Source organism: Anser cygnoides, chromosome 3 (assembly GCF_040182565.1).
Source record: "Anser cygnoides isolate HZ-2024a breed goose chromosome 3, Taihu_goose_T2T_genome, whole genome shotgun sequence".
Taxonomy (NCBI): domain Eukaryota; kingdom Metazoa; phylum Chordata; class Aves; order Anseriformes; family Anatidae; genus Anser; species Anser cygnoides.
The window spans coordinates 115,423,084-115,446,254 of NC_089875.1; the positions used below are offsets into that span (position 1 = coordinate 115,423,084).

Here is a 23,171-nt window from a genome sequence, read left to right on the forward strand (position 1 = left end):
ACTTCAGACTGTGGCTGTGTGTTGGCCTCTTTCCAGTCTTGGCATGGAAGAGTCTGAGGCAGCTCAAATGCAAATAACCTTTGGCTTGTGACTGGAGGTGGTGATCAAGGGGGTGGTGCCTTCCTCTGCAAATCAGTAGGGAACCAGAGTCTTTTTTGGTGCCTGGGGTCCTGTGCAGCTGGAGATGGTTCATTCAAGTGAGAAGAAAGACCATAGACCTGACCATTTAAAGATGTTTCTTTTTTTTTTCTTTTTTTTTTTCTTTTTTTTTTTTTTTTTTTCATGAAAGGTAAGGAACTAGTCCCAGTGACCCAGATTGGCTATTATATGCTATCCATCTACAGTCTCCTGTGGTGTTAGTTGCTTAAAGAATGTTTTTGCTCTTCTCTCTGTTCTTCTCTATAGTGTGTGCTGCTTTAAACCACGGCCCCTTTCTTTTGCATAGGTGACTGTTCTCAGACAGTGGCTGAACCGGTTCTGATGGAGTATTCTGTGATGGAAGGCATTAGGTCAGAGTACGAAGATGTTCAGAGGCAGGTGGTGTTAGCTATTTCAGAACTAGACAGAGCTAATTTTCAAATCAGGACCTGCAGTTGAATGGGGCTCTCACAAAATGATGTGGTATGTCCTCCCATAAAGAGAAGCTATAGAAAAAACTTAAAGCCACTCAGTAAGCAAATCTACTTTCCGTAGTCCGGGGCTCTTTTAAAGCTTGATTTGTAAGCTATGTTCAACTCAATAAATACATGGCTTTGATGTGAATCTGTTGCTGTGTTCATACCAGTTGAATTGGCTTTATTTTGAAAATATCCATGTTTTTGTCAACAGACTCTTAGTCACATGAGCCACGGATCACAGTGAATATTAGGACAGAGGACAAGAACTGGGCACGTGAAAGACCGGTGCTGTGTTCACCAGTAGTCATGGTGAATTAGAAAGTTTATTGGAAAGACTGCTTGAAAGCCTGGTTGCCAGAGAAGCACTGAAGTTTCCTGTTGGTGTGGATTTGGGCAGTTAGTAAGGCTGTCATTTACCGCTTCTGCCAGTCCTTTCTGGATGGCCTAAGCGTGAGAAACGAGGAGAAGCGTTTTTGCAATCTATCAGTTGCAGGCACCAAGAGCAACAGCAGAGACAGGGAGAAGAATGATGAGAGTCCCTTGTGGTCCAGATCCTTCCAGCATCCATTCAGTCAGTAAGAGTACAACACAAATCCGGTTGCTTATAGCTAACTACTTGCTGACAACACCCAAAGAGGAAACGATCTTCTGTCACGCCATATCTCTATTTTTCTTTTTGTACAGACTAAAGGGAAGGTGTAAGGGGAGGCAGAAGCTGGAATTTGCATTGCTCCAGTTCAGCCAGCATGTGCAACCCTTGCTATTATTCATTCTGGGGGTGGGGAACACTGACTTAGGGTGTTCCCCTGTGAACAGATTACTGATGAGCAAAAGAATGGGCAGGTAAAGATGCATTGGCCATAATCCTGGAGTGTGATATTCTACATATGAAACGAAGGCAGAGGAAACTGGGCCACAAGCTAGGGAAGGGTTTGGTGCAATGGAGAAGGGATATAGCTTTTGGCCTAATTTATATGCAGATGATTAGCTGCTGGTAATCTACAAGCACACAAAGAAGCAAGAGTTGATCATGCTGCTGTGGCACAAGTATCAAATCCTCCTCTGTCATTCCACTTCTAGAGAACTGCCCAAGCTGTGCCCGAACCATATTTTGGTGTTCAGAACCCCATGAGTTCTGCAAAAGCGTGGTTGCTGCAGCTTCATCTGCCATTATAATGTAATGCGGCCAGATCCTCCCATGCAGCGAGCACTAAAACTTACCAAATTATCTAACCTAAAGCTATGCTCATTAGACAAGGTTGCATACAGAACTTGCAGTTAGCTGCTTTAATACAAGAATTTGGCATGTGATTAATTCCAGTTAAAGGGTAACTTGTTAGGGAATCAGAGCTTCTGGTGAAAGGTTTATGGCATGGCTATGGAAAAGGAAGGGCAATTTCTTGCAGTAGTCTGCAGCTGTGACTGTGACCATGACACAAGGCAATTGCAACATAGGGAATAGAGTCTTTAGGCAGAATGGTCTCATAAGGCAGTTCCTGTTTTGGTCATTTTTTTTTTCCCTGTTAGGAGCATGGTTTTCCTCTTGCTTGTCCTGATATTTCTGGCATGTTACTCCAGATAGCAGGAGAGTTACTGTTTCTTTATGTTACTGCAAATGAGAAAAAACAAGGCTCCCAAACCGTACATTGAAGAAATCAGTCTCCAAATATGTTTCGCTAGTATGGAGTGTGATGGTTTTTTTGTGTCTTTTTTCCTTTTCCTTCTTTTGGTGGTCACCAAATATCTTCAATTCAACAGCTGGAGCAGAGCAACTTTGTCCTGTTCTGTACTCATGCAGCCGATCTTCGCAATCACTTCCAGTATTTGGTGGTGACCATCTTGGTGAGTTGTACCTCTCTCCTGTATTTTTATTTGCTAGCTGAATCTTGCTGTTTTTTAGTTCAAAATAATAAAAGACAAGAAGAGTTTTGTGTCTAGATGGAGCTGTTAAAGTGCTATACCATTGTTTGCAATGTGTGTTTCGAATAAAGCTGACACTTCCTACTGTAATTTTTAAGCTTTTAATTCATTCCTTGTTGATTTTATCTGCGAGTCACTTTCTGCTCCTACAAAAAGCAAAAGATGCCCAGGAAGGAGGTCTGGAATTTTAGCTCCTTTTTCCCCTTCCCCAGTCTGATAAGCAGAAAATTAAACAGCCTTAGTTTGTGCATTCATACGCATGAGCGTTCTGGGCCAGGTAGCTCACAAAGATAAATATTTAAACTATCTAGAGACATGAAGGTTCTTCTTTAGAGCAATTGGCAGTGTGATAAAAAGATCTTTTTACAGAACCCTTTTTCTTGACATGCAGAGGTAGAATTCTGCTCTGTTTAGGTGATACCTATAACTCAGTTACACACTGCTGCTGTAGTGTATGGTTTACTTTACAATTACAAATAGTATTAGTAGAAAACTGCAGTCTTCATCCTTCTGACCAAAGTCTTTTTAGCGCAAGTCAACAGTTTATTGTTGCATAGTTACTGGGATGTCTTTCTACTGCATATTTTTAATGTTTTGTAGAGACATATCTACCACATAGAACACTGCAACAGCCATTTTCAGGAATTTCATGATTTCTGACCAAATTGGCACAGAGATTTTGTGGAACCATTTTAGGGGAACTTCATTTCCACTTCTTGGTTCCAGCCTCCAACCCTTTGTATCCTTTTTGATTCCTCCTTTCCTACATTATAAGACAGATCTTTTCCAGTAATAAAACCAAAATGCTGGAGAGCAATAGCTGACTGTTGGGTATCTTAAGGCTCTGCAAGTAACGGATACCAAGAAGAGGAAGCAACGCCAGTGAAAAGTGTAATATAGTTATAACAGTGAGTTGACATTTGAATTTAGATCAGTTGTAAGACTGTTGTTAGTAGAAATATTTTAGTGCATTAGTACTATATTGCCTGTAGTTGTTAATTGCTATCAGGTAAGTATTATAATATATGGTATGGTAATGTTGATTATAAGTGACTATTTCCATTAGAGGTTGTTCCTGAGAATAAACTTGTAGGGTGGAATATGTACGTTAAGTATACTTTAAGAAAAGTTTGTCTTCTGCTTCAGTTTTCTTCCTGCACAGTGGGGTAGGGCTTAATCAAATTATCATGTCTCAGTTTCAGACCATGAGTCAAAAGACATTGGCACAAAGTTTGACTATTTGCAATAAGCTTGGACTCTAATGACTGTATAGCTTTAACTGATGTGGCTTACAGTAGGAAAAGGAAAGTTTTTGTCCGCTGATACTTGATTACGGAAAAGCCTCATAGTTTTCATTTGTAACATAATAGTGAATCAGACAAATCCCTTGGAGAGGGATGAGGAGAAACAGTAATCTAAATGTTCATTTGCCTTTCAGACCCTCATGTACTAGACAGAAAGATATTTGTGAACTCTACAGCCTGTGTACGAAGACAGTGGTAGTAAGCACAGCACAGATTTGCTTTTTTGTTAATTGTAGGTATCAGCAGCTGTGAGCATTCCCTTCTGGCAGAAGTTTCTGCAGCGATTTGGCAAGAAGTGTGCAGCATGTGGGATTTCGGTAAGCAAATCCTTAGAGAAAAGAAATCTGCTTGTGCTCACTTACTGTGACAATTGGAGCCACTTCAAGAACTATTTCAAGCACTTATAACCTCAAGCTACAAAAAACTTGCTCAGTTTTAGAGTTTGTTTTAAAATTGTTACACCAAATTTCAGACAGATTCCAAGCTTTCAAGAGAAACTTTTGAGAAATAGGTTGATGCTGAAGGGGTATCTCAGCCTTTTTTTGCTGTTGTTAAGAATTTGCACAAGGTTTGCATTACACCACTCTCAGAAGTGAGCCCGAATGATGTTTTATAAATTCAGACCTATGTTGTCTCAGGTTGACAAGTTATCTGTTTTACAAGACTAGTTTTGTTTTTATGTATGATGCTAAGCTGACTGCATTTTTAATTCAGTCACAGAGGAGGAAACAGAAGTCTGTTCCACATCCTCCTCTAGAAACCTAAGCAGAGAGGGGTGCCCACATCCCTTGAATGGAGAGGGACAGTTATTAGTGAAGTAAAAGAAATTACCTGACCTGCCTGAGAAAAGAAGCCTAGTTTAACTTTGACACAGCTCTACAAAGCCAGCTCAGGGAGTCTGCCCTTGTCTCTGATGGATTATTTTAAGTCCCTCACTTAGTGCAGACAGCAGCAATTTTCTGTCATCATCCTCAGTGAATCATTGTATAGGCCTGTTCCTCCCCATTTTCCCCTGTTTACCTTCAATTACTTGTGAAAGAGGAAAGAAGGAAATTGTCTGCCTTGTGTACAACAAAGCATGAGGACTTGGAAAATCCATGCTGAAGTTCTATGTCAAAGTCTGAACAAAACTGAAAAGTTTAGATCTGAAGACAATTGTTGAATATAATTGAATAGTTATCATTCCTTGCAATTACAATCAGTGTGTTGGAATGATTTACAAAGAATCACAAGTAACTTTAAAACCCATATTCCAAATATGCTGGACTGTTATGTGTTTTGAAGCAGACATCTGGAATCTAAGTCCTGTCCTCATTTCTTTTTACCACTGGAGCAAAGAGAATTGCCAAAAGCAGTATTGGACCATCGAGTGGACCAGAAAATGCAGATTTCCTCCTTAGGAAATCTCTGCCTATTTGGCTATGCTTTCTTCAACCAGCTTGGCTCTCTAAATTCAGTTTAACATGACTGGAGAGCCTGTCAGCACTTCTGTAAACACGGTTTAGCTTAATTGTACAGTTGAGTTGCTTGACTGCATTATGGTCTAAGCAGGAGTTGGAGTGAAGAAAGCCACCTCTCTATTTCACCTTGTAGACATTTCCCAAGGGACTGTGAATGCTTCCTGTGTGCTCACTGTCTCATTTTGTGTCTGGCAATGCATCACAGGGGCTTCCCGTACTACCACCTTGTGTGATCTGTACAACTAACCTGTTCTCTCTCACTGTGAAACAAACCACATCATCCAAGGCTGTGATGTTTGTCACTCAGGTATGTTCATCTGGAAGGCAAGAAGGCAGGAGAAAAAAAGTTCTTCACTAAAATTCTGCTCAGCTTTCAGGGTGAAGAGGTAATTTGAAATTAAGTTTTCTGGAGAAAAATAAATAAAATAAATAGAACTGCTCCAGATTCACTTTCCTATAAAAGCATTTCTATGCTGAGGAGACCTCACTGTGTAGGTTGGTACACAGGTACCCTGGTTGTGCAGGGTAGGTTGATAGGTTACAAGAATCCTGACTTCCTTCCACTGGTATTACTCCCTTTCTATTCATTCCCCCCAGGAGATGATCAATCATCTATGTGCTGACTAAGTATCTACACTGACTGGAAGTTCAAAGCCTAGACTCCCTGGAAATATAGCATCATACCCAAGCAGGATCCTTCCCATGGTCAGGTTGATGCACAGGCTAGAAATTATGCCCTGCAGTTTACTTGCTTCTGCTTCCATAGGCTTTGTTACACTTAGATTGTCTGCTCTGTCCTCATGGGACAGACATTGAACTTAAAATCAGTAAGTCTCTCAGTGACTGGAGGTGGAATTGTCATTAGAAATTTTAAGCGTGGCAACTATTGATTCGTATTTTTGGCGAGATGTCTAAAAAATGGAACCTCTCTCTTGTGTTTAAGTATTAAAGGTTCTTGGAGACAGTGTGGACGTTTGTGCACGTGTGTGTGTTTGCCCCTTATTCTAAGGCTTAAATTTGCTAAAGAAGAAACCTCACAACCTTGGCTTCCATCTTAGCCAACATTAGCTTTTCAAAGAATCATAGAATATCCTGAGTTGGAAAGGACCCACAAGGATCATGGAGTCCAACTCCTGGCTCCACACAGAACTTCCTAAAAATCTGACCCTATGTTATGTCTGAGAGCATTGTCCAAACACTTCTTGAACTCCAGCAGGCTCTGTGCCCTGACCACTGCCCTGGGGAGCCTGTCCCAGTGCCCAGCCACCTCTGGGTGCAGAACCTTTCCCTCACACCCAGTCTGACCCTCCCCTGTCCCAGCTCCATGCCGTTCCCTCGGGTCCTGTCGCTGTCCCCAGAGAGCAGAGCTCAGCGCCTGCCCCTCCGCTCCCCTCGTGAGGGAGCTGCAGGCCGCCATGAGGCCTCCCCTCGGCCTGCTCTGCTCTGGGCTGAACAAACCAAGGGACCTCAGCCACTCCTCATACATCTTGCCCTCCAGACCTTTTACTGTCAACCAAAACTTCCAGATCCCTTTCTGTGGGCCTACTCTTGAGTTTCTTGTCCCCCAGTTTCTATGGGGGTAATCCAGGATTACTCCATTCCAGGTGCAGAATCTGGCACTTGGTCTTGTTGAACTTCACACAACTGGTGAATGCCCAGCCCTCTAGCCTAGCAAGATCTCTCTGCAAGGCTTCTTCACCCTCAAGGGAGTCAACAGCTCCTCCCAGTGTAGTTTCATCTGCAAACTTACTTGGCATGCATTTGAGTCCTGTGTACAGGTCATTTATGAAAACATTGAAGAGAACTGCCATCAAAGTGGAGCCCTGGGGAACTCTGCTAGTGACTGGCTGCTAGCCTGATGTAACCCCATTTACTATAAACTTTTGAGCCCAACCCAACAGCCGATTGTTCACTCATCATATTGTGTGTTTGTCTAGCTGTATGCTGGACATTTTGTCCAGAGAGGTACTGTGAGGAACAGTATCAAAAGCTTTGCTAAAGCCCAAAACAATCACATCAACTGGCTTCCTTTGGTCAACCAGACAGGTAACTTTGCCATAAAAGAAAATTAAGTTAATTAAGCAGGACTTTCCCGTTGTGGACCTCTGTTGGCAATGACAATGATGACATTGCCTTTCAGGTGTTTTTCAATAACTCCCAGAAAAATCTTCTTCATAATTTTACCAGGCATTGAAATGAGACTGACAGGCCTGTAATTACCAGGGCCTTCTTTCTTGCCTTTCTCGAAAACTGGGACAACATTTGCCAGCTTCCAGTCACCTGGGACCTCTCCAGATTCCCAAGACAGTTGAAAAATAAATGAGCCTGATTTTATTCCTTTCTCCATTCAAATCCAGTTTAAAGCTTTTTCAATCAGCCCTGCTAACTCTTGAGCAAGAATCCTTTTCCCCTTTTGAGAGAAGTGCGCCAGCAGGCCTGATGTTGTCCAGACCAACCCCATGATCCAAAAAAAAAGAAGAAAAAAACAGCCAAAATTCTGCTAGTGACCTTGCAGAGAAATCTTGCTAGGTTAGAGGGCTGGGCATTCACCAATATCATTCCCTGCAGCTGGCAGGATACAGGGAAACACTACCTGTGCTCCTGATCCCTTAAATACTAATCCCAAAGCCCCGAAGTCTCTTTTGATTGCCCTTGGGGTTTCTCATTACAACTACGTCACTGCCTAGATGAAGAAGTAATAATGGATAATAATCTGAGGTCCATACCAGGCTAGGAAGTTTTCTTCTAACATCTTTAACCAGGGCTCCAGGGAGGCAGCAAACTTCCTTAAGAGGGGGGTCTCACTGGCATTTTGGGCCTTCTGTACTCCTGTGGGTTTAGGAGAACTTAGTAAAAAATTTAAAAAAATCCCCAAATTTCCCCAATCTGTTCATCTCACCACCCATACCCCGCTGTCTGATTGCCATCTCTCAGCACTGCTCAGCAGGGAGGCATGCCCTTGTGTGGATCCTGGCTGTGCAGCCCTTTTGCCACTTTCTCTTGCTCCTCACATTCTAGCTGCACATTTTCCCTGATCTGCCCTTCCTAATGAGCTGCTGCACAGGTCAGCAACACCTTTCCCATCCCAGAAGGTTCCTCTTCCATAATGTTGCCAGTGAATGGAAGAAATACACGTGACAACTGTGGGATATTGTCTATGACTCGCAGTGACAAGGGAGCAGGGTGCCAATAGCAGAGCTTTTTTGCTTTACCAGTAGGAAGGAGTGAGACTCATTAGCTGTTTATTGCAGCAGGAACACTGCCCCCATGATTGCACTACCATTGCAGGAGTGAAACTCTAGGGCATTGCAGCCTAGTCTTGTGGGTCGTGCTTGTCTTTCAGTAGAAAATTACAATTACAATGATTATTATTATCAATCTAGAATTTTGTTTAAGTGCTTTGGTTTCTGAGTGGGGGCCCCATGTGGAGCATAAGCCTGTCATAAAATTGCTTATAAGCAACATAAAAACTTGTATTGCTGGAGTGCTCTCTTGTGGTGAAATAATGATTTTGACACAACACCGGGCTATGCAAGGATTATGTGTCTGTGCTGGGAACTTGCAGTCAGGAAAGGTTATTTTCTGCCTCCTTAGGTTAGGAGAAAATGCTTTAGATGGGAAATGCATTTAAAACATAAACATAATGGATTAGACTCCAGGACTCCCAGAATCACTTATCATACCAAACTGTAAATAGCAGTGCTTAGGGGAATCACCCTCTGTGAAAGCTCTTCTCATACCCTCAGCTCCCCAGCTGTGACTATAGAGGATTGAAACACTTAATGTTAAACTAATCCCCCATCATTAAAAAGCCCTGTAGATAAGCCTCTGGTTCTGGATTCTACGTGTGCCGTGCCCATGGTTCACAGGCGTGGGAGATGGAGCATGTGATGGATATGGGACAGCTGGGCTGTGTGCGTTCAATCAGCATTTAAAATAGTGGATTGTCAAGCCTGTAAGCCCATTGCCTCAAGTGGAAGTGGAAGAAATCTGGTGGTTTTAAATACTGCCAGAAAACAAATCCTGAGCAGCCAAAATTAGTTTAGTTTCGAGGGGAGTCTTGGTGACTTGTGCAACATCATAAGTGTGTCTGGCTGTGTGGAGTGAAGTAAACCCCACTGCCTTCCTGGCTTTAGTTACTGCCAAGTACCTAGACTGCTTTCAAGTAGTCACTGGATATGAAGGCATAAGCAAACTCTTTTTCAGTCAAGACTTAATTTGATCTCTGAAATAGGTTATTTGCAGGTTAAATTGACCACTGAACCTCTGTCCTTCCCCTTGGAACACGGTGTAATGACATGAGTTGTAACTGGCATTTGGTCATCTCTATTACTAAGTTGTCAGGAAAGTGCCAGCACAAACAGATTAGCAATTGCCCAAGAAGTACCTGGGCGCAGTTTGGGAACTAGATCATTTAAGGGACTTTTCACAAAAATCGTTTCTATGATGTCATTGTTTTGGCTGGGACAGAATTAATTTTCCTTGTAGAGGCTCACAAAATGCTGTGCTTTGGATTTGTGATGAAAATAGTGACGATAACACACCGATGATTTAGTTGTTGCAGAGCAGTTCTTGCACACAGCCAAGGACTTTTCAGCTCCTCGTACTGCCCTGCTAGCAGGGAGGCCGGGGGTGCACCAGGAGCTGGGAGGGGACACAGCCAGGACAGCTGGCCCAAACTGGCCAAAGGGATGTCCCACACCATGTGGCGTCATGCTCAGCAATAAAAGCTGGGGGAAGGAAGGAGGAAGGGAGATGTTTGGAGTGATGGTGTTTATCTTCCCAAGAAAATGTTACATGTGGTGAGCCCTGCTCTCCTGCAAGTGGCTGAGCACCTGCCTGCTGATGGGAAGTAGTGAATTCCTTGTTTTGCTTTGCTTGCACACAGCTTTTGCTTTACCTAGGGAATTGCCTTTATCTCAGGCCATCAGCTCTCACAAGCATCTTTCTGATTCTCTCCCCCACCCCACCTGGGAAGGGCGAGTGAGCAGCTGCATGGGGCTCAGCTGCCTGCTGGGGCTAAACCACAACATATGGGCACCCTTCTTTCAGTGACTAGGAGAGCTTAGGAGTTTGAATATGGCCAGCGTCTGCCAGTTGGCTTCATGACTGATAAATAGGCTCTTGGGACTGCTTAATTTACTGGTGCAGTTATAGCCCTAATAATGCTGGCAGAGAAGGCAGTAACGTTGCTACTCCTATTTTTCTCTGGTTCTCATGGGCAGGTAAATCCAGGTTGGCTCAGGGCTCTTTAGAAATGTCATTTCACCAAACTACCAAGGCTTTGGTGCGTGTGAATCGTCATTTCACAGCACAATTTTACACTTTGAAAGGAACAGTTCATATATCATTAAATAGTGCTTACTGTAAGTTATATGTACTGTTTTTCTTCTTCCTCAGTGGATGATTCCTTTTGCAGTCATGCTAGTGACCATTCCAAACCTGATCCTGGCGTACTTCGTGGCCTTTGTCTCTGGTCTGAGCATTGCAGCATCTCTGCTGTTGCCATGGTAGGAGAATTTTGCATTTGAGGTGGGGAAGGGGTATATGTCTATATATAAGTGGGTACCGCATGTAATTTGCCTCTGAAAGAGATAGAATTTCGTAGAATCATAGATGGAATCATAGAATGGTTTGGGTTGGAAGGGACCTTAAGGATCATCCAGTTCCAACCTGCTGCCGTGGGCAAGGACAGCTCCCACTAGATCAGGTTGCCCAGGGCCTCATCTAACCTGGCCTTGAACACTTCCAGGGATGGGGCATCCACAGCCTCTCTGGGCAACCTCTTCCAGTGCCTCACCACCCTCTGAGTGAAGAATTTCCTCCTAACATCTAATCTAAATTGCCCCTCTTTTAGTTTAAAACCATTCCTCCCATATCCTATATTCCTGTTATTATCTGCCCGAGTGAAAAGTTGCTTTCCATCTTTTTTATAAGCCCTCTTTAAGAATTGAAAAGCTGCCGTGGTCTCCCTGGAGCCTTCTCTTCTCCAGGCTGAACATTTTCAGCTCTCTCAGCCTTTCTTCATAGGAGAGGTGCTCCAGCCCTCTGATCATCCTCGTGCCCATCCTCTGGACCTTCTTTATCAGATCCACATCTTTCTTGTGCTGGGGGCCCCAGACCTCGATCCAGTGGGGGCTTCACAAGGGCAGAGTAGAGGGGGACAGAAGGTTAAGAGTGTAGCAGAGAAAATATAAGTCAAGCTATGAAAACCTTTTGAGTAGTTCTGTGTTACGGATTAAATACCACAAGAATGTGGGTAAAAGAAACTGAGATTGCAAGGTCCTTGGCTCTTGAGGACTGAAGATACGTGGGAAAAAATTACTCAAGATTGAGCAGGATGGGAAATGTCCTTTCCAGAGGGAATAATTATTGTTCAGGTCAAATTGACCAGAAGGCACGACTGTTGCTGAGAGCTGTTTTGTATTACTCATTTGGACAGTTCCCTAAAAACGCTGAAGCTCCAAGAGATCATGGAAACAGAGTGTGAGATAAGCTGTCAGACTATACACGCGTTTCTGCACAGGGGGTCAGAATCCTTTTTTCCAACAGCAAATCATGACATATATTGGGAAAAAAAAAGTCAACTCACAGTTGCCATTTGTACAGCTTTCATTGCGATTCCCATCACCAAATACAGTCTCTTTGAAGCAGAGAGAGAATGGGCCCCAGTGCTTTCAGAAAATTTTATTAGCTTGTCAAGAGTTATTTCAGAATAAAACCATTCAGAGATTGAGTCCCTTGAAATGTTAAGGTGTTGTTTTTTTTTTTTTTGATATCACAACTTCTGCTGGACTGACAGTCAATCTAAGAAATTCTGTCACCTCCCAGAAAGTGTTTGATAATTTTTCTACTGTTTGTCTACATGCTAATATGTGGCTGTGCATTTCTTACAAAGATTTTTGCCCTCCTGTCCAGCAGTAGGACTTTTTGAAGTGGATTCTCTTGTCTGTATAACTAATTACATCAATCAGATCTTAGGAAGTGGAGGGGGGAGGTCCTTTCAGTAAGTTTGAGCTTTGAGAAGAGACTGCGGCTTGAGTTTTGCTGTTACCTTGCTCATCTCTAGGTCAATGCTGCCTGATGTTGTTGATAACTTCCGCCTGCAGAATCCTCATGGAAAAGGACAAGAAACCATTTTCTATTCTTCTTATGTTTTCTTTACCAAGATGTCAGCAGGAATTGGCTTAGGAATTTCTGCTGCCAGCCTGGAGTAAGTAACCTTGCGCTTCCATTTAGTGGACCTGCTCTGAAAGTGTTCTGCCTTTATTCTGTAGAGTTAATTGCCTTTTTGCCCTGAGCCTGAAAGTGCCAGCAGCTCCAGTTGGCTGACCACTAAAGACAGGATTGTTATCATCGAGGCCAGACCACTGAGCATTAAGCCACCTGCCCTAGCATGTTTCAGTTCAGAAAAAACTGACTCCTCTTTAGATGTTACTTTTTCCAAATAATTCTTGTAAAATTTAGTGGCTTGTATGAATAAAGAACTAAATATGAAAGCTCCACAGATTAAGGTCCCCTATGAGAGAGAAACCTGTTTTGAGCAATCCCTGTTGCACCTGGGTTGGACTGTGTATGTGAATTTTTAAGTCTTTACTCAGATTGCAGTAGTGGTGCAGGGTGCAGGTGGCTTGTTTTACATAAAAGGATCACAGATTCCTGCATGGTTTTAGGGAACTGAACACTGAACAGAGTCAGGAACGGAGCCTTTCTCACAGCTCTGAGCATCACCTAGCAGATGTCAGTTTGGAAGATGCTTTATGTTCTCCTCCCACTACCTGCCTTGTGTGTTCTGACTAGAAGGCCAGGTTGTGGTTGGCCATCTGCCCTGTGTTTGTACATGGCCTAGCAGAAAGGGCCTTTGCCTGCAGCTGCTAGGATTCAGTAGATGTATGGCACACAAATATGCAACGAACACTTAAAAGTAAGCTTGTCTGAAATATTATTTCACCCTTGGCTCCAAGTCAGAGGTTTTGATAAGCAGAATGCTTTGCTTCAGGGCCTGCGGCTGAAACTGCTGAATAATGGGCAGTGCTTGGCTGAACCTTTTGGGCCTAGGAGTTTTAGGTGCTTAGTGCTAACACCCTCGTTTGTAAAAGGTTTGTTTGTTTATGTGACAGAAGGTTTGACCAGCATTGTTAAGTGTTGAAGAAAGCGTAAGGTCAGAAATCACTTTCCAAATTAATGAAGAAGGCCGTGTAATTGGGCAGGTCTTTTGGACTGGTGTTTGAAAAGAAGGAAACTTCACCAGGCACCTCTAACCTGCTCTGTATCTTTACAGACAGTTCTTTAATTTTGCTTTTGATAAAGAGCTTGGTTTATCTGCAGCTCAGAACATCAGATCCCAGGCCCCAGCCATGATTAAACTGTCTGCAATTACGGCTGTCATTTGAAAACCGAAGAGCCAAAATGACAGGACGAAGGCTGAGTGAGGCTTACTGCATAAGCCATTTGTGGCTGTATCTGTAACGAACTGTGACAACATTTGTGAAAGATACTACAACACCTTCCCTTTCTCTCCCTCCTTTCCTGCCCCCCCCCCCCCCCCCCCAAATCTGCTAGTATTTACTGACTGTTTAGGAATAGTTTAAAACAAGCTAATTAGTCTTTACCAATTAGCCCCTTTACTACTCCATTCCAGTTAGCTCCCGGCAATTTCCCAAGGCAGGTATTTGTGGGAGAACATAGAAGGCAGACTAATTACAAATGAGCTGTAGCTTTCATAGCTGCATGTTCAGAGGAAAATAAACTCATTCCACAAATTTGGAATGGGAAATTGAGTATATCAGCAGTTGTGGGACTGCATGGAAGCCCCTGTATTAATGAAGTATAAGTGTGTACCTAATTCTGAGCACTTGAGTAAATTTGTCTGTGTTGAGCAGAGTGCTTAAGTATGTGTTTAAATTAAAGTTAAGTATTGCTATTGAAATTGGTCAGATTATTTGCATACTTTTAAAGCTGAACCTGAATACTTTGCTGAATACTAATGGGAGTCACGTATCAGACCAACTTCATTACCTGAGAATCCATCCTCCTCTAACTAATTAAATGTTATATAACAATAATGAGAAAATACAGAGATAATGCTGTTATCTGAAACACCACAGACATAGGATTTGAAAAACAAGAAGCGAAACACGTAGGGGTCAGTAGGAAAAAGAGAGGTATAGAAAAAAAAATAGGTTAAGAGCTCTTAAAGAGCATTGCCAGAAAGGAGTAATCCAAGAAGGGGACCTTCAGATGTGTTATAGCCTTTAAATTTTGGACATATGCACACCACTGTTATTTCCATTTGTTTAGGTTTACTGGTTACAAGCCAGGGATATGCAGACAATCCAATGATGTGATCCTCACACTGAAAATCCTCATCGGAGCAGTTCCTGCTGTCCTCATCCTTGTAGGTTTATTTATACTTCTCTTCTACCCAATCACTGAAGAAAGTCGGAAGGAAACAAAGCTTGCACTGGAAGTGTTAAGGTAGGTTTAAACTGGCAGCGAAGAGCAGTAACATCCTCATGGCAGCTCTTAGTCATATTGGAGAAAAATTACTAGCTACCAAAATATACCTCTATATTCCTTACCACAAAACAAAACAACACTCTATTAGTTGAATTATTAACTGAATGATACCATTACGTCCTCCAGTATCTTATTTTTGTAGTATTGTACTAGCTCTTTAGAGGGCCATTTATCAGATATATCAGCTGCTCTATTGTACTTCTTTGGGGGTGGCACACAGAGCACTGTTGTTGTACAGCGTTTCAATCCAGAAATGAAGAATTTTCTAGCCAGGTTAAATTACTGGAGAAAATGTGAATAGTTACAGTTTTCTTGTGTATAGAAGAAAACAGGATTATTGTCAGCATTCTTGTTGATTATGGCATTTAAGAAACATCCAAACAATTTGGGCGAGTAGGCAGGAAAGATCGTGGGACCAAAAGAAAGGACAGCTTTGAGCATTCATTCCCTTTTTTCCCTATCACTTACCGTTCATCCCTTTTCTTCCCTCTCTGTCCCTCTCTAAAGAAAACCTTGCTTAGCTCAAAATCATCCACCTCTGTTAAATAAAGGCCTGGTATGCTGAGGATATGCATAAGACATACAGAGCACATGCAGTCAATCCTAGAAGACTGATGGATTAAATATTAAAGTTGTTACTCTTGGTATGTTTTTATCATACCAACTTACTGGAGTTGGAAACAAATTTCCGTGCTAAGGGATCAATTCCAGTGCATGGATTCCTGGGACCACTTCATTGCCCTGCGGTATCTAAGATACCTCCGTGGGGTTGGCAGATATGACACAGGCCTCTCAGGCACCAGCTCCTTTTTGCACGGCAGCTGCAAACCGGAGGGGACAGGCTAAACAATCTAAATGGCACTGGCCCTTCTGCGTAGGCACCTTATTCCCTGTCCATAACAACCACATCTTGATGGTGGTTCTCGGTTGTCTTAGTTGTTTGAGATTGCCAAACTGTGGCCTGTCTAGTGGCCTGTTCACACATTGTTTGTCCTGCTTTTAACAGAAGGAGCCATCAAAGCACAGAGAACCTGGATGACCACAGAGAGGACACCTCGGTCTGAAAGCTCTGAATACCAAGACTTTTTAAACTCAGTCTCATACCCCGCACAGAAACTCCGTGTGAGTCTTCTGCGTCATTTCCATGCACATATTGTCAGAAAGGATAAAGAATGATAAAGAATGACAGTCAGTAATGAAATCAAGCGAGGAACATCACCATGTAAATAATAAATACGGCTCCATGCACTATCCTAAAAGAGACATTACAACCATGCAGGTGTGCAAGCTATTGAAGGTTTGCCTTTTTTTGTTTGTTTTTCAATGATAACATAAAGCTATGATTTTGTTGCAACACAAGGGTCTATGAACTTGTAGGCCGAGGGAAAAAAGTATAAATACGGTATACTACCCAAATATACCTTGTGATACATTTCAATCTCAGAGACCGGGGTAGGTTTCGAACTTAATTTCTATCTATACATTGCACGCTAGCGTGTTTAGAAAGCACTTTGGAATCCTGAAGTATGCTATAAAAATATAGGATATATTTTGTTTTGAAATGAAGCAAATCACAGATGGAGAGATATTTTGAGGATTTTCTTGCAAAGGGTTATTCTGAAAGAGATTTGATGTAATTTAACTTTATAGATTTTATATGAAACAGAACCTTACATTTCCGATTGTCAGAGTTCCTTGCTTCAGATAACTTTATACTGATCTTTGTCAGAGTGTGAGGACTTAATTTCAAACAACATCTTCACTCAAGGTACCCAAAATATGTAGCCTCTTCCAAAATTTAGAGTAGGCCATTCAAATTTCTGTAACTTTGGCCTTTAAGCAATCATGGTACCCACCTGTTTTTCATGTGGGTTTTGTCAGCCTTACAGAACACCGTGGCGTCACTGTTAATCTCAGCTTGCACACAGTGTTTTATAATAATGAGGTTACACCTGACTTTGAAATGGTGATTCTTTTCAGTCAGGGATCTCATTATGGCTTTAGATATATTATCTAAAACCTCATTTCTACTATAGGTTCACGCTGCTGAACACATTTTGTAGATAAAAGATACACCTCAGGCACTTTCTGGGGCAGTTAAATTCAGGCTTAGTCATTCTGGGCTTTTTGTGGAGTCAGTGGAGAGACAGACACCTCCAGAGGCTGCTTCCAAGCTCAGGCTAAAATGACTGGACTCTGAAGACAGATATCTAAATTTGGAGGGGAGTGTGATGAATTCAAGAGTTGAAGGCTTCTTCACATGAAGAAATTAGCACAGTGCAAAACAAGACATGAATTTACAGCCCACTGGCTTCACTGTACAAATAAATATATGGGAGGGTGCCTTAATTTGGGGCTAGAAGTGCCTTTGAAGGAGTAGCCCACCACGTCTAGGAGCACCTGTGGATACTCCTGCGGGTGTCACTGGAGGCAGTGACCATAAGCAATTTGCTCAGGGACATCTGGAGAAGTGACTCAGTGCTGGGACTGGAAACTGGAAAAGCTTTTACTGAAAGACCCTGTAAAATAAAATCAGTGCATCCACAGAGTGTCTCGTTAACACTGAAACCTTTTCAGGCAAGTTGGAAGTCTAAAGCTTAATGAACTGTCCTAGTTCAGAAAAGTGCTTGATAATGAGTGAGCCTTTAAGGGTGTATTTTGAGTGTGCGTGGGTAAGAGTTAATGATGTCTGAGACTTGTATTGAATTGACATCTAGGGATGGGTTTTTTAGGTTTCAGTTCTTGAACAAGCCAAGATTTCTATTGCCTGGGGCACATGCATTTACAAAAATAAAAGCCATAAGCCCGTTTACATTTCTGAGTTTAATAGAATTTGAAATAGCAGATACACTTCATTTTGAAGTACGTAAATGATGTAGTAATATCACATAGCTCCAAAAACATCACAGAAAACATTCTGGGGGATTTGATTTATTCCATAACATTTGTGTCTGTCTGAACAGTCTTCTTTAAAAACAACCAGAAGTCCTAGTAAAGCCTATTTATTTTTAAAATGTTTTTTGTTTTCAGATGCTATAAATCTGTAGCTCAAAGGCAGTGATTCTGTGTCAGTTTACATAAGCCAAAAACTTAGCCCAGCGATAAAAGGATTGCAGAAACTGCTGGCTGTGGTTGATTGGAAGAATTTGAATGTGGCCTGAGATATTATTTCTAGATCAGTTGTGCAGTTGCCTCTAAACTTTGCAACACCCCCATCCTGACTTCAGTCTCTTGCAAAGGTAAACTTGGTTGATTGATTGTAAACTTTATTCCTCTGCTCCAGTGAGACAATGTGATATTTACCTAACAGAGATGCACTTGGTCTTCACTTTGCATATAGTAGTAGCGTCAAAATAAAATGGAAAACCTCCATTGACGAAATGTAGCAAAATATTTTTTGTATTTTGAAAATCTCAATTATTTTATTTGATTATCAGAGTTGTACTTTTGTTAAGAAAATGAATGTATTTTTCTAAGCAAAGAGAATGGAAGAAGTAAGTGCAAGGTAAGATTTTTTTGGCAATTTTGTTTTTTAGGGCTTATTGGTGCTGTAAAACAAATGAACTTTGAATATCTTCTTGTCATTTTTAAATGATGTGTACAGTGTATGTATGTTCAGAACATGTGACTGGAAGAAGTAGATTCTTACATTGGCAACCGTTCAGATTAAATGCTAATCTAATGTAAACCTCCTGCCTTGCACTGATTGTCAGTAACAAGGGCCAAGTTCAGTCCCCAGGGGCTCTCATTCAAGTAATACCCAAATACAGTCACAAGAACATGGGAGATTGGATTAAACCAGCTGGGTGCCTAATGGACAGCACTTCCCCACCTACACACAAGCAGTTCCAACAAATTGATTTACACAAATAAGAGGAAGAATAGGATAACAGAATTACATGTCCCTGGGTAGTCCTCTGTAAAGCAAACCATGCCCATTCCGTGCCCTTTCTTGAAGTAGGGTTGTGTTTTTTTTCCCAAATCTTCTGTTTGGCTGTTTGCTGGTATAGTCAGTAGCTGAGCTGGTCACTAGTCAACTCGTCTAGTTTCATACCCCTTGTGGTTTCTGCCTAAAAACAATATCAAAAACTTCCAAGGTTATACCACCTGATCATGCGTTACTGCTGGCAATTGGTCTGCCTGCAAGGTCACAGCTAAGCACGTGGACAAGCCATCGTTGCCCATCGGGCACTGTAGTTGGGTTGCTGTTGGCCACCGCCACCAGCCGTGTCTCTCACTAGCCATGTCCTCCCACCCCGAGGCACTGCCTGCCTCTGAGCTTGCTGACCTGTCACGGCTTAGGTGGATTAGATCACTTGTGCTGAGTCCCCCGCTTTAACAGGTGAATACCACCTCGGACATCTGTTCCTGGAGAGTTCCTGAGGCCTGGCGCCTTGGGTTTCAGGTCACTGGGTTTGCAGGAGGGGCCCTGCAGATCTGAGAACTAATTCCTTAAGTCACTGCTGCACCTTATAAGAATTGCTGCTAGATTCAATCCCTGCTGCATCCCCTGGTCTCTGTTCATTTTCTGTATTTCAAGTAAAACACTTGAAGTGGACAATGTTTTAAAGCCAAACTCTGCTGTTTTTGTTTCTGTGGTTGCTTACCAAATATCATTTGTTCATCTCCTTTTCTACTTGCCTTTCTGGGTTTTAGACAGAAAAAATTAAAACAATCACCTCCTTGAGGGGAGGAATTTCCTGGAGGGAAAATGTAGGTCCTTTAAGACCTGGTATTTGTTGGCGAGGTCTCTGAAGATGAGGAAGGGAAGGCACTGTAGTTCAAAGTCTCATGCAGTAGGGCACAGCCAGTAGCTGTATAGTGTTCAATCACATACTTTGTATGAATTCCATATTGTAGTTTAAAAAAACAACCACAAAACAGCCTTGGAGTGTTACAATAGAGGCTTTCCCTTCAGAAAACAGCTAGGCCGAGTGATGGAAAGGTCAGCTGGATTCATACAATTGACAGGTGAGTAAGTGAGCTTTCTGTTTTCATGCAATTTCTTTCTGAGATCATAAGTTTCTCAAGCTGCTCTGAATGTGTTTTTTTTTTTTACCTTAACTCTCTGCAAGACCATTGTTCAGATACTAGCGAGAATGCTGAGTAGTATGGTTACAAAAATGAGTGTATGTTATAGGCTTAAGGTATGAAATTAGATAGCTTTCACATCATTAAGCACCAAATCTGCTGCATAAAACACATGCTAACCCACTGTGAGGCTTCATTCAAAAGACAAAGAAGCAGCACACGCCTCAGTCCCTGAGACAGAGGAGAACTTACTCTGCTTTGCAACTGAGAATTTGCAGTCTCTGAAAACACAGATTGGCAAAACCGAGAACTGAACAGACAGCAGAGGGAGGGCGAATGGTCCCAGAACCGCAGCACTCTGCAGAAAAGGTGGGTGTCCAGTGTAATTTCAGAGGTGTTTATAGAGCAGCATCTCTAACCCTAACTGGAGAGCAGCAGTGCTGTTGGATGGCGGGGAAACATGAGTGTCTTCTCTAAAACTGCAGAATCAGAAGTAAGGTTAATTTCTTGATCCATTTCTTGTCCCAAGTGATGCTAGAGAAGACTATGAATTTCAGCTACTCCCTTTAGCTTTCTGTCCTCAGTATTGCTGTACTCTGCTGTGGATGGTGACGAAGGACTGCAACCGTTCCAGGGGAGGTTCAGGTTGGAAGTGAGGAGACATTTCTTCTCAGAAAGAGCAGTCAGGCATTGGGACGGGTTGCCCAGGGAGGTGGTGGAGTCACCGTCCCTGGGGGTGTTCAAGGAGAGGTTGGACCTGGTGCTTAGGGACATGGTTTAGTGGGTGACGTTGGTGGTAGGGGATGGTTGGACCAGGTGATCTTGGAGGGCTTTACCAACCTTAATGATTCTGTGATTACTCAGGCCCTGTGGAACTGAAAGCCACTTGTTCAGCTTCACCTGATGCAGGTACACCTCGGAGCCCCAGCATCCATACTGTGCCTGTTTGCCTTTGCTGGTGCCTGGGGAATCATTTACATTCACCAAGGGATGAACAGGATTTCCTTGATAGCTTAGCAGTCTCCATCATCTCTCTTTCACCTAGAGGATATTTTACCCACCTGTGGTCAACTCAGGCCACCAGCTTGGCATCATGGTGATGGAACCAGGTTTACAATGGCTGACAAGTGTCCATCTTTTTGTTTGATCAGTCCAAATCAGCTGCAATCCAAGAGGAAGTATGTCCCTTACATTTCCAAAGTGAACTCACCCTTTGGCCTTCAAAGTCACGGAGAAGAATCTGCACATCGTGACCTCTGTCGTCTTCAGCGATTTCACCTCTGCTGGCCATGTCATCGGTGTGTGATGAACACAAAATGACAGCCACCTCCAGGCTCCTGGAGGTCTGATAGACCTGCTCTGAAAGGTGAGCAGAGGATGTAAGGATGTAAGCACAACTAATTCCCACGAGGAGCACAAAGGGAACCGTAGATAAATCTTTCCTTTCCTCTGCCTTTCAGACCCCGCTGCCTTCTCTCTGGTTACCAGCACCCAGGGTTATGCTCGTTGTCTACAGGGTGGCCCTGAACAAAGGCAACTGTACGATAAATCCAGCACCAAGAAGTTGTAGGGCAGTGAATCCAGAAAGTAATTGAAATTGGACACAATTTTGGAGTAGTCAGTGACACCTGGTGAGCACTGGCGTGCCTGTGGTCCACAGACAGATGGTTGCTTGTAGTCCCCAGAGAGCCAGGTGTCTCTGGAGGAGTAATGAAGATTCTTGCGTTGTGCACAGAGCACTCCTGGAAGCTGATGCTTCCCACCACCAGCTGGGGCTGGAGTTCCGCTATGCAAAAAAACAGGAGCTGCTAGGGGCAAAGTAAGCGCAGCACCTTCCAGTGGTAGCAGAAATGGGATGGAGAAAAAAAAAAGAGACTGACACAATGCAACCTTTCTGTAGAGGTAGAAGGGCCCTCTGGGTCCATGTGGTCCAGCCCCTGCTCCAGCAGGGACACGCAGGGTGCCCAGGCCCACGTCCAGGTGGCTTTTGAAGATCCCCAAGGAGGAGACCCCACAGCCTCTCAGGGCAGCCTGTGCCAGGGCTCCAGCACCCGCCCAGCACAGAAGTGCTGCCTGGTGGTCAGGGGAGCCTCCTGTGCTCCAGGTTGTGCCCGTTGCCTCCTGTCCTGGCACTGGGCAGCACAGAAAAGAGCCTGGATCTGTGTTCCTTGCACCTCCCTGCAGGTATCGATAGACATAGAAAATATATATCTAGATTTAAATTCCTCCTGATTAACAAGATCCTCCTGGTGCCGTGTTAGTATCAAAAAGTATAGTAGGTCAAAAGAACAGGCAGGGCAGTGGCGACACTGTGTGCACTCCTGAGTCACTGGTGTGTCGGTTCCTGACCAAACTCTTCAGCCACTGATGTGAAAAGAAGCCAAAAGCTGCTTTTGCGTGTTAGCAGAACGTGTGGAAAACAAGAATAAGTCAGCTTATGATCAAAACCTAAAGGTATGTAATACAGAGTAGGAACATGGACATCTCGGGGAAACTGAAGGGGGAATCAGTTTCCTTAGTTCTGAGACAAAACGTAATTTTTTTTTAATCTCATTTAAATATTCATCCAGGCTAACCTAGAAAGATGCTTCTGAGGTTTCTTGCCGCTGTGAGAAGCCCTAACACCTCCACCTGTCTGCCTATAATTACTGTGTGAGTTCCCACCAGCTGTGTAACTGCTGCACAAACATCCAGCAAAGCTAAAACTGAACACTTTCAGCAATTCTGGGTGAAGTTTTGTGAATCTGTCAAGGTGGTATCCCAGCTCCAAGTGCAGTTCAGCTCGGTCTGGAGGATTTTCTCAAAGCACCTTGGAGTTCTCCACGTCTTTCGTTATGACTAAAGACAAATGCTTGCGAATGTTTTAGCGGATGGTGTATCTTTCATATGATGTTTTGTGAGCAGCTGATTTTTGACGGGGGCTAAATTTCCAAATAAGCAATAAGAGATTATATTAGTCCTGAGGCAGCAGTTCCAGTTCCATAATCTTGTCAGTCGATTCCTTCTCACAGTCAAGTGCCACCGTGAAAGCCTGATAAACTGCTTAATGTTACCGTGCTTTAATTTTATGGGTAGCGATCTTGGATTACTGGATTTTTCTGGTGCTGCAATCCACGCCGCATCAACTTGTGCTGTTTTCTAAAGTTCACCCTTGCATTCTCTTTCTCTCTCACTACAAAGGCAATAGAACAATATTTTTTTTTCTGTCAGCCTTTAAATTGGAGTCTCTCAGGGTGGTGGGTTATTGGAATTCCCTTCCGCCAGTGCAGTACATAATCTGTCTGAAAAATTAAAATAGATGTACTGAAGGCAATGTTGTT

The 23,171-nt window shown here is 42.9% G+C and overlaps 1 protein-coding gene across 5 annotated transcripts in view; it reads left to right on the forward strand.

Annotated features, from left to right (window-relative positions):
• Positions 1–21,448, forward strand: part of MFSD2B (MFSD2 lysolipid transporter B, sphingolipid) — a 45,944-nt gene extending 24,496 nt beyond the window's left edge. Inside the window, exons 9-17 of one of the 5 annotated variants that reach the window (XR_010830672.1) lie at positions 2,376–2,459; positions 4,078–4,158; positions 5,507–5,608; positions 10,702–10,811; positions 12,371–12,514; positions 14,602–14,778; positions 15,827–18,059; positions 21,003–21,217; positions 21,312–21,448. Coding sequence is in view for 2 of the 5 variants with exons in the window: in XM_048065692.2 (XP_047921649.2) it covers positions 2,376–2,459; positions 4,078–4,158; positions 5,507–5,608; positions 10,702–10,811; positions 12,371–12,514; positions 14,602–14,778; positions 15,827–15,884 (756 nt within the window). In the remaining 3 variants the exon portion in view is untranslated. Of the gene's footprint in view, positions 1–2,375; positions 2,460–4,077; positions 4,159–5,506; positions 5,609–10,701; positions 10,812–12,370; positions 12,515–14,601; positions 14,779–15,826; positions 18,509–21,002; positions 21,218–21,311 lie in introns of those variants that run through there. The other 4 variants (XR_007163902.2, XR_007163903.2, XM_048065692.2 and 1 more) reach the window with 4 other exon arrangements.
• The last annotated feature ends 1,723 nt before the right edge of the window (positions 21,449–23,171 follow it).